Here is an 11,232-nt window from a genome sequence, read left to right as displayed (position 1 = left end):
CAACTATCACTGCCCGGCCATCCTGTGTTCCCATAGCGGGCATTAATATCAGAATGACCGGTAAATGCATTTTACAACCATATTTTTATTTTTGGGTTACCAGGTGCCTATTTTAAACAGTCCATAAAGCACTCAGGACGGCCCCCATGGATAGAGGGCCATAGTAGGGTACTCCCATAGCGGGCATGGACAATGGGAGTCCCGGTAAATGCATTTACAACCAAATTTTTATTTTTGGGTTACCAGTTGCACAACAATGCACGTGCATTTGTAATATGATTCTATAGTGAAAAAACATCACCAAATGGACATTCTGAAATCAACCCTAACGAGCGATGGAGATGAACCAGAATCACTGCCCAGCCATCCCGAGTTCATCGGGCCAGTCAATTTCACATTCCTGCAGGATTTTTGAGCATGTCAAATTTCATATGGTAAATGCCCATTGAACCATATTGCAAATGCACGTACACTTGCAATATGATTCAACAGTGAAAAAACATCACAAAATGGACATGATGAAGTCAACACAACGAGCGATGGAAAGGAGCAACTATCACTGCCAGGCCATCCCGAGTTCATCTGGCCAGTCAATTTTGCATTTCTGCAGGATTTTTGAGCATGTCAAATTTCATATGGTAAATGCCCATTGAACCATATTGCAAATGCACGTGCACTTGCAATATGATTCAACAGTGAAAAAACATCACAAAATGGACATGATGAAGTCAACACAACGAGCGTTTGAAGGCAGCAACTATCACTGCTCGGCCATCCTGTGTTCATCAGGCCAGTCAATTTTGCATTTTTGAGCATGTCAAATTTCATATGGTAAATTCCCATTGAACCATATTGCAAATGCACGTGCACTTGCAATATGATTCAACAGTGAAAAAACATCACAAAATGGACATGATGAAGTCAAAACAACGAGCGTTGGAAGGGAGCAACTATCACTGCTCGGCCATCCTGTGTTCATCAGGCCAGTCAATTTTGCATTTCTGCAGGATTTTTGAGCATGTCAAATTTCTTATGGCATTTGGCCCCCAAAAAAGTGACTTTTGACTTTGACTTTTGACTTCCTATGAAATCATATTGTAAATGGACAAATCATATTCCTTTAGCACAAGTAAAAAAAAATTAAAAAAATAATGATAATAAAATACAACTAAAGTATGTTGATACAGTTCTTATACGTGTGTAATTGACACAAAATTTGAAAGAATTTCGAAAAACAGTCCAGAAAGCACTTTTTTAAGGGTGTGTGAAGTTTTTTACAAAATTTTGACACTTTTGACTTTTGACTTCCTATGAAATCATATTGAAAATGGACAAAACATATTACTTATGCGCATGTAAAAATATATATATATATGATAATAAAATTGGACAAAAGTGTATTCATACAGTTCTTACACATGTGTAATTGACAAAAAAATTCGAAAGAATTTCGAAAAACGGTCCAGAAAGCACTTTTTTAAGGGTGTGTGAAGTTTTTTACAAAATTTTGACATTTTTGACTTTTGACTTTTGACTTCCTATGAAATCATATTGAAAATGGACAAAAAATATGACTTATGCGCATGTAAAAAATAAATAAAAAATATGATGATAAAATTGGACAAAAGTATATTCATACAGTTCTTACACATGTGTAATTGACAAAAAAATCGAAAGAATTTCGAAAAACGGTCCAGAAAGCACTTTTTTAAAGGGTGATAAGTTTTTGACTAAAAAAATCATTTTTTCAAAATGTTGCTTTTGGATGTTGACTTGGGTTACATTTCCAATATGAAAAACCATGGTGGAGCGGATTCGCCACCTGTTGAATTTTTAAAGTGTTACAACTGGCAATTGCCATATGGCATTTGCAATACACTTTGCATGAATCAACGCCGAATTGGGTGGTAATGGACAATGTGTATATGGTTTGTCCGATGCCAATGACTTCCCATCCATTTTTGTCCAATACAGGGGGGTCTTCCCTTACAGCTGTAATCGCAGCAAAAGGTGGCGCTACAAAGTATTAACTTAAATCAAATCAAATCAAATCAAATTTTATTTGGCGCTACAAAGTATTAACTTAAGGGGGCTGAATAATTTTGCACACCCAATTTTTCAGTTTTTGATTTGTTAAAAAGTTTGAAATATGCCAATAAATGTCAGTTCCACTTCATGATTGTGTCCCACTTGTTGTTGATTCTTCACAAAAAAAGTACAGTTTTATATCTTTATGTTTGAAGCCTGAAATGTGGCAAAAGGTCAGCAACAGTTCAAGGGGCCGAATACAGTGCCTTGCGAAAGTATATGTGTGATGTGTATATATATATATATATGTATATATGTGCAGAGACGACAGATTTTTAACTTGTCAGCTTCAGGGTGATTCAATCTTGCAACCTTTACGGTGTACAAGCCCAACGCTCCTAACCACCTGCCGCCTCCCTGTAATACATACACATAAACTATATAATATCTAAATATATATGTTGATATACTGCTCAAAAAATAAAGGGAACACTTAAACAACACAATGTAACTTCAAGTCAATCACACTTCTGTGAAATCAAACTGTCCACTTAAGAAGCAACACTGATTGACAATAAATTTCACATGCTGTTGTGCAAATGGAATAGACAACAGGTGGAAATTATAGGCAGCTGGTCTGCGCATTAGGCAAGACACCTTACTCAATAAAGGGGTGGTTCTGTCAGTGGCACTGGTTACCAAATAAAATAAAATTTTATTTGTCACATACACATGGTTAGCAGATGTTAATGCTGCACTGTTTGTAGCGAAATGCTTGTGCTTCTAGTTCCGACAATGCAGTAATAACCAACAAGTAATCTAACTAACAATTCCAAAACTACTGTCTTATACACACAAGTGTAGGGGGATAAAGAATATGTACATAAAGATATATGAATGAGTGATGGTACAGAGCGGCATAGGCAAGATACAGTAGATGGTATCGAGTACAGTATATACATATGAGATGAGTATGTAAACAAAGTGGCATAGTTAAAGTGGCTAGTGATACATGTATTACATAAAGATGCAGTAGATGATAGAGTACAGTATATACGTATACATATGAGATGAATAATGTAGGGAATGTAAACATGATATTAGGTAGCATTGTTTAAAGTGGCTAGTGATATATTTTACATCATTTCCCATCAATTCCCATTATTAAAGTGGCTGGAGTTGAGTCAGTGTGTTGGCAGCAGCCACTCAATGTTAGTGGTGGCTGTTTAACAGTCTGATGGCCTTGAGATAGAAGCTGTTTTTCAGTCTCTCGGTCCCAGCTTTGATGCACCTGTACTGACCTCGCCTTCTGGATGATAGCGGGGTGAACAGGCAGTGGCTCGGGTGGTTGTTGTCCTTGATGATCTTCATGGCCTTCCTGTAACATCGGGTGGTGTAGGTGTCCTGGAGGGCAGGTAGTTTGCCCCCGGTGATGCGTTGTGCAGACCTCACTACCCTCTGGAGAGCCTTACGGTTGTGGGCGGAGCAGTTGCCGTACCAGGCGGAGATACAGCCCGCCAGGATGCTCTCGATTGTGCATCTGTAGAAGTTTGTGAGTGCTTTTGGTGACATGACGAATTTCTTCAGCCTCCTGAGGTTGAAGAGGCGCTGCTGCGCCTTCTTCACGATGCTGTCTGTGTGGGTGGACCAATCAGTTTGTCTGTGATGTGTATGCCGAGGAACTTAAAACTTACTACCCTCTCCACTACTGTTCCATCGATGTGGATAGGGGGGTGTTCCCTCTGCTGTTTCCTGAAGTCCACAAGCATCTCCTTAGTTTTGTTGACGTTGAGTGTGAGGTTATTTTCCTGACACCACACTCCGAGGGCCCTCACCTCCTCCCTGTAGGCCGTCTCGTCGTTGTTGGTAATCAAGCCTACCACTGTTGTGTCGTCCGCAAACTTGATGATTGAGTTGGAGGCGTGCGTGGCCACGCAGTCGTGGGTGAACAGGGAGTACAGGAGAGGGCTCAGAACGCACCCTTGTGGGGCCCCAGTGTTGAGGATCAGCGGGGTGGAGATGTTGTTGCCTACCCTCACCACCTGGGGGCGGCCCGTCAGGAAGTCCAGTACCCAGTTGCACGAGCTTGGAGGGTACTATGGTGTTAAATGCCGAGCTGTAGTCGATGAACAGCATTCTCACATAGGTATTCCTCTTGTACAGATGGGTTAGGGCAGTGTGGTTGAGATTGCATCGTCTGTGGACCTATTTGGGCGGTAAGCAAATTGGAGTGGGTCTAGGGTGTCAGGTAGGGTGGAGGTGATATGGTCCTTGACTAGTCTCTCAAAGCACTTCATGATGACGGAAGTGAGTGCTACGGAGCGGTAGACCACTTCTCAGTTCCTATGCTTCCTGGCTGATGTTTTGGTCACTTTTGAATGCTGGCGGTGCTTTCACATTAGTGGTAGCATGAGACAGAGTCTACAACCCACACAAGTGGCTCAGGTAGTGCAGCTCATCCAGGATGGCACATCAATGCGAGCTGTGGCAAGAAGGTTTGCTGTGTCTGTCAGCGTAGTGTCCAGAGCATGGAGGCGCTACCAGGAGACAGGCCAGTACATCAGGAGACGTGGAGGAGGCCGTAGGAGGGCAACAACCCAGCAGCAGGACCGCTACCTCCGCCTTTGTGCAAGGAGGAGCACTGCCAGAGCCCTGCAAAATGACCTCCAGCAGGCCACAAATGTGCATGTGTCTGCTCAAACGGTCAGAAACAGACTCCATGAGGGTGGTATGAGGGCCCGACGTCCACAGGTGGGGGTTGTGCTTACAGCCCAACACCGTGGAGGACGTTTGGCATTTGCCAGAGAACACCAAGATTGGCAAATTCGCCACTGGCGCCCTGTACTCTTCACAGATGAAAGCAGGTTCACACTGAGCACATGTGACAGAGTCTGGAGACGCAGTGGAGAACGTTCTGCTGCCTGCAACATCCTCCAGCATGACCGGTTTGGCGGTGGGTCAGTCATGGTGTGGGGTGGCATTTCTTTGGGGGGCCGCACAGCCCTCCATGTGCTCGCCAGAGGTAGCCTGACTGCCATTAGGTATCGAGATGAGATCCTCAGACCCTTGTGAGACTATATTCTGGCGCGGTTGGCCCTGGGTTCCTCCTAATGCAAGACAATGCTAGACCTCATGTGGCTGGAGTGTCAGCAGTTCCTGCAAGAGGAAGACATTGATGCTATGGACTGGCCCGCCCGCTCCCCAGACCTGAATCCAATTGAGCACATCTGGGACATCATGTCTCGCTCCATCCACTAACGCCACGTTGCACCACAGACTGTCCAGGAGTTGGCAGATGCTTTAGTCCAGGTCTGGGAGGAGATCCCTCAGGAGACCATACGCCACCTCATCAGGAGCATGCCCAGACGTTGTAGGGAGGTCATACAGGCACGTGATGGCCACACACACTACTGAGCCTCATTTTGACTTGTTTTAAGGACATTACATCAAAGTTGGATCAGCCTGTAGTGTGGTTTTCCACTTTAATTTTGAGTGTGACTCCAAATCCAGACCTCCATGGGTTGATAAATTTGATTTCCATTGATCATTTTTGTGTGATTTTGTTGTCAGCACATTCAACTATGTAAAGAAAAAAGTATTTAATAACAATATTTCATTCATTCAGATCTAGGATGTGTTACTTTAGTGTTCCCTTTATTTTTTTTAGCAGTGTATATTATTTATATGTGTGTGTATGGGGCGGCAGGTAGCCTAGTGGTTAGAGCATTGGACTTGTAACCGAAAGGTTGACGTTAAAAATATGTCGTTCTGCCCCTGAAACAAGGCAGTTAACCCAGTGTTCCTAGGCTGTCATTGAAAATAGGAATTTGTTCTTAACTGACTTACCTAGTTAAATAAAAATAAATATGTATGGTTTAAAAAAAATACAATGTTGACACTGGTATGTTGAGAATATTGGACTGTAAATAGAAACTTTTCTACCTGTCTCAGCTAAAGTGATGCCCTCCATAGCCTCCAATGTAATAGACTGTACATGGGATACATATAAAGAGAAAACGTTTCTATCTGTCTTAGCTAAAGTGGGGTGGAACATAGTCCGTATGTGGTTAGTTTTGAAGGGGGACTTTGTCATACATATCCAGCAACACTTAGTTCTCCATGCCTTTGATATGATACATATTGGCTTGTAGAGAAAAAACATTTCTACCTGTCTCACCTAAAGTGGGGTGGAAAATACTCAGGAGGGTCTCTAATAACCAAATATGTATGTTATAGACATATGCATTAAGTCCTGGATGTTACATTAATTCCAAAACAATAAATTAATATACTATTGTGTTGAATATCAGTTGGAAAGACAAAACACCTTAACACTTTTTTTTATTACCCCATTTGCTTCCAGTGTGAAATAAGATGTTGTGTAATGCTATCGTCTAGCAACTCAAAGGTTGCGAGTTTGAATCTCATCACGCACAACTTTAGCAACTTTTCAACTACTTACTACTTTTGAGCTACTTTGCAACTTCTTAGCATGTTAGCTAACACTTCCCATAACCATAAACCTTTAACCTAGCTCCTAAACTTATCCCTCACCCCTAGCCTAGCTAACATTAGATACCTAGCCACCTAGCTAGAATTCTTAACATATCATACGTTTGGCAAATTCTTAACATGTTGTACGTTTTGACAATTTGTAACATATCATTCGAAATGGGTGATGGACATCCACAAATGAATACATACCATATGAAAGGTAACATATCATACTAAATGGAGTCCCTTGGATTTACAGACGGAATAATACGAAGTGCACTGAGACCAGGTTGAATGTTCTCCATTGTTACTCTGAAAGCTTGTTTATACTGTGTACTGATAGCCTTGTCTCTTGTAATACATTTTGCACTCTACAAAAAGTGCCTTTGCTGGCCTTTATAATCATGACAATATAGCTTGTAAATAATCTTGTCTGTTATTATTTTTGACAACTAGGTAATAGGCCATCACTGTATACAGCACACCTTGATAGATAAGCAGTATATAGTCATATCGTCCTAAAACTTGTAAATAATTGTATCCATTGCTGTTCAGAAAGATTTATTATACTGTGTCCTTAATAGCCTGGTTAATATTCATTACATTGAACTTGTAAATAAATTCTATTTTCGTTTTGATAATAAAGTTTAGCTTTTGTGTTTTTGTTGTTGAGTGTGTATTAATTTCCAGACCATGAATAGGGGAAAGAATTGGAGGGCGCTCCACCAATGTAAGTCGAAGTGCAAACAAAAAAATTGAATCATCATTGAAAAGAAAAAGGAGCAACGCATTCTCACCATAAAGTAAGTTTTATTTAAGGTAAAAAGATTGATGTTTTGGCCTTCAATGGACCATGGATAGTACCAGGTTATTTAAAGCTTTGTTTCTGGATATTTACGACACAGTCCCACTCCAAAACTTCACATATTTGTTTAGTAGAGACCCTTGTGAGTATTTCCCACCCCACTTTAGCTGAGAGTATAAACGTATCTTTACAAGCCAATATGTATCCCATTTACAGTGTATTGCATTGGGGGTTATGGAGGGGTGGAGTGAAAATCCAGCCACAGGCCATACGACCAGTGGTTGAAAAAGTACCCAATTGTCCTACTTGAGTAAAAGAATAGAAAATTACAAGTAAAAGTGAAAGTCACCAAGTAAAATACTACTTGAGTAAAAGTCTAAAAGTATTTGGTTTTAAATATTCTTAAGTATATTTTAGCTATTACATTTACTTTTGACACTTAAGTATTGAAAGTAAAAGTATAAATAATTTAAAATTCCCTATATTAAGCAAACCAGACGGCACCATTTTCTAGTTTTTATTTATGGTTAGCCAAGGGCACACTCCAACATAATTTACAAACGAAGCATTTGTGTTTAGTGAGAGGCAATACGGATGACCAGGGATGTTCTCTTGATAAGTGTATGAATTTGACCATTTTCCTGTCCTGCTAGCCATTCAAAATGTAACAAGTAGTTTTGGGTGTCAGGGAAAATGTATGGAGTAAAAAGTACATTCTCTTCTTTAGGGATGTAGGGAAGTATTATTATATATATAATATATTATATGTATTATTATTTGACCATGCTGGTCATTTATGAACATTTGAACATCTTGGCCATGTTCTTTTTTAATCTCCACCCGGCACAGCCAGAAGAGGACTGGCCACCCCACATAGCCTGGTTCCTCTCTAGGTTTCTTCCTAGGTTTTGGCCTTTCTAGGGAGTTTTTCCTAGCCACTGTGCTTCTACATCTGCATTGCTTGCTGTTTGGGGTTTTAGGCTGGGTTTCTGTACAGCACTTTGAGATATCAGCTGATGTACGAAGGGCTATATAAATAAATTTGATTTTGAGTTTTGATTTGAAGTAAAAGTAGTCAAAATAATAAATAGTAAAGTACAGATACCACAAAAAACACCTTAAGTAGTACTTTACAGTCCCCCTCCAAGACTAACCTTAGGATAGTAGAGACCCTACTGAGTATTTCCCATTCCACTTTAGCTGAGACAGAAAATGATTTCCAATCCTCTCTACAAGCCAATATGTATCCCATGTACAGTCTATTAGTGTTTTGCATTGGGGGCTATGGATGGGGCAGCGCGAACAGCCAGCAGCAGGCAGTGCGACACAGTCCCCTTATAAAAACGGACCATATTTGGTTAACAGAGACACGACTGAGTATTTCCCTACCCAAGTTTATATGATACAGGTAGTAAATTTCTCTTTACAACGCAATAAGTATCCCATATACAATGTAGTGTATTACATTGCAGTGAATGGAGTGGGTGGAGTAAGGAGTCGCCAGCACTCTGTATTTGTATAAACCCGTTGCCCAGCACAAGAGACCAATTTAAGTTTTGCAGTCTGAGTAATTCCAATAATATATATTTAAATTGGATAAAAATTGTATTTCTTTAAATGTAGCATACACAATAGCTTTTAACATACCAATGTGTAAACTTTTTTTAAAAAATGCTGGTATAAAAAATAAAATTATCCATGTATTTTTTCAAAGGTTGCAATGCTGTGAAAATCAGTTGTACCGCACAAGTGCAAAAAATAATCGATATTCGAGTATAGCGTGTCTTTTTAGGGGGCTATTTAAAAAAAAAATCCGCGATCATAATGCCAGCATAACAGCCTAATGCTAGGATTATGTTAATGTAGATGGTTGCACTTGGCTGGCTGTTAGCTACAAATGGGTAGGTATGGTGTGCCACCCTTTGAACCGTTTTCATGACTACACTGACACGGTCGGTGACAGGTTAGAATCGGCTGCTGCTTGTGTCCTCCTGGGCTGCGTTCAATACGAAAAAAAAAACAGTCTGCTTCGTTCAATTAAACGGAAACGGTGCTGTTCTGAACGACCAGTTGAAAAACGGGGAGGGATTAGGTTATGGGTTCAAAATGCAACGCTGCCAACCACTGCCATTTAAATACGCCACTCATTGCATTAAGCCATACCCACCAAACGGAGGAAACGTACCTCAGTATCATCAAGAACGTTTTGGGAAAACATGACGTTAATACAAACCTTTGCTACGTTGCAGAAAGAACCCCTGGGATAAATTACAATATCCTTTGCGTGTACGGGCCATCTAGCGGTCGGATTCCCACCCCCAATTGTTAAAAAAAAACATTTATTTCGAAATGGTTCTTGATAGGTAGGTTCTAATTTATTAAAACATTTTCAGATACAGTTTTCATAAATCAAACCATTCACTAGGCAGATCGCCTAGTGGTTAGAGCGTTGGACTAGTAACTGGAAGGTTGCAAAACCGAAACCTGAGCTGACAAGGTAAAAATCTGTCATTCTGCCCCTGAACAAGGCAGTTAACCCACTGTTTCTAGGCCGCCATTAAAAATAAGAATTTGTATTTAACTAGGCAAGTCAGTTAAGAAAATGTTTTTAAAAAATGTAAAAAAAGATTTCCAGTACACTCAACTAGCTTTCTCCTTCTGACAGCCAAGTGTCAACTAAAGTAAAAAATAATAGTAACAAAATAACAATTGTGCATCAATACCCTCTCATTTTGCTGCAATAGAAAAAATAACCAGACAATTAGTTTGATTGTGCATAATCCTTTATTCCAATGTCAGGCCAGTTGACATTTAATGTTCATGTTCACTACAAACTTAAAAAAAGAACAAAAGGAACCCTCAAAACTTCTATATAGTATCTTTACATCCCACCTTTTCACTCCTTATATAGCAAGTAATCAAAAGTCAGCAGATCTCTAGCTTCACACATAAAACATATTTGCAACACTGAATTGAAACCAGGGGGGTAGAGTGCCAATGTTACAAATTAGACTAGGAAGGACAAACAAATGACTATGGTAGAAGGGGGAAAATGAATAGATCAAAGAGAAGAAACTGCATATCCATGGTCTAATAATTCTAACACAAGGTCCACAGTGCATTTGAGTTGTCTGCCATCAACACACAAAAGATTTCCAATCCTTTCTTTAATACTAGCTACACTGTATTCCTTGCATTTCCTCCAGACCGGTATGAGAATCAGACTCATGCATAGAGGTTGTGCTATGTTCAGGCCAAATCAGAGTAAAAACGCAAGCAGAACATACAACTTGCAGTGGATGAGTTTTTTGTTAAGAAGACATTTTTTTTAAAGACCAAATTCAGGGCTGACAGTGTTTGCGACTTGGGATTGGAAATCTGGGATGGTTCAGAGGGTGTGACGTACCTGCAGCTGGCTGACTGCTACCCCAAATAAAATGCACCCCTCAAAACAATTCCATTCAACCCAATGTAGATCCTAATATGGTCTCTATAACAATTGTAACTTATTCTACCCTCCATCCTTACAGCAGATTTTTATGTTGCAGGAAGTTGGAACAAATCTTTGTAGAACACATAATAAACCAATTGCACAATGTAAGAAATTGTGAGTGGGACTGTGGTGGAGGCATTACTTACCTGGGCTACATACAACAACAAAAATTCTCCATTGTCTGTCATTCTAAAATAGAGCTGCATGGAAAAATGACAGTGATGGGAGACGGATCAAACTCAAATCTGAGCAGGTGAAGGGATACATTTCAACTTCAGTGTCATCTACTTTGTGTGAATCATAGAGGTGCTGAACAGAAGCTTCTGTTTCTGCTTCTTCTTCTTCTTTCCCCCCTTTTCATCTGAGAGAGAAGGAATAGGATAAGTATGCAGTATTCTAACTCTACAAATAA

General features: G+C 40.1%; 1 protein-coding gene across 1 annotated transcript in view; it reads right to left on the bottom strand.

Moving 5' to 3' along the window:
• Window positions 1-10,092: 10,092 nt before the first annotated feature.
• The window catches only part of rnf10 (ring finger protein 10), a 28,433-nt gene continuing 27,293 nt past the window's right edge, over window positions 10,093-11,232 (bottom strand). Inside the window, exon 17 of the mRNA XM_024438991.2 lies at window positions 10,093-11,181. Coding sequence (XP_024294759.1) covers window positions 11,105-11,181 — 77 coding nt within the window. The 3' untranslated portion in view covers window positions 10,093-11,104. The remainder of the gene's footprint in view (window positions 11,182-11,232) is intronic.

The sequence above is a fragment of the Oncorhynchus tshawytscha genome, linkage group LG12, assembly GCF_018296145.1.
Source record: "Oncorhynchus tshawytscha isolate Ot180627B linkage group LG12, Otsh_v2.0, whole genome shotgun sequence".
NCBI lineage: Eukaryota > Metazoa > Chordata > Actinopteri > Salmoniformes > Salmonidae > Oncorhynchus > Oncorhynchus tshawytscha.
This window is presented reverse-complemented; position numbering and strand designations above follow the sequence as displayed.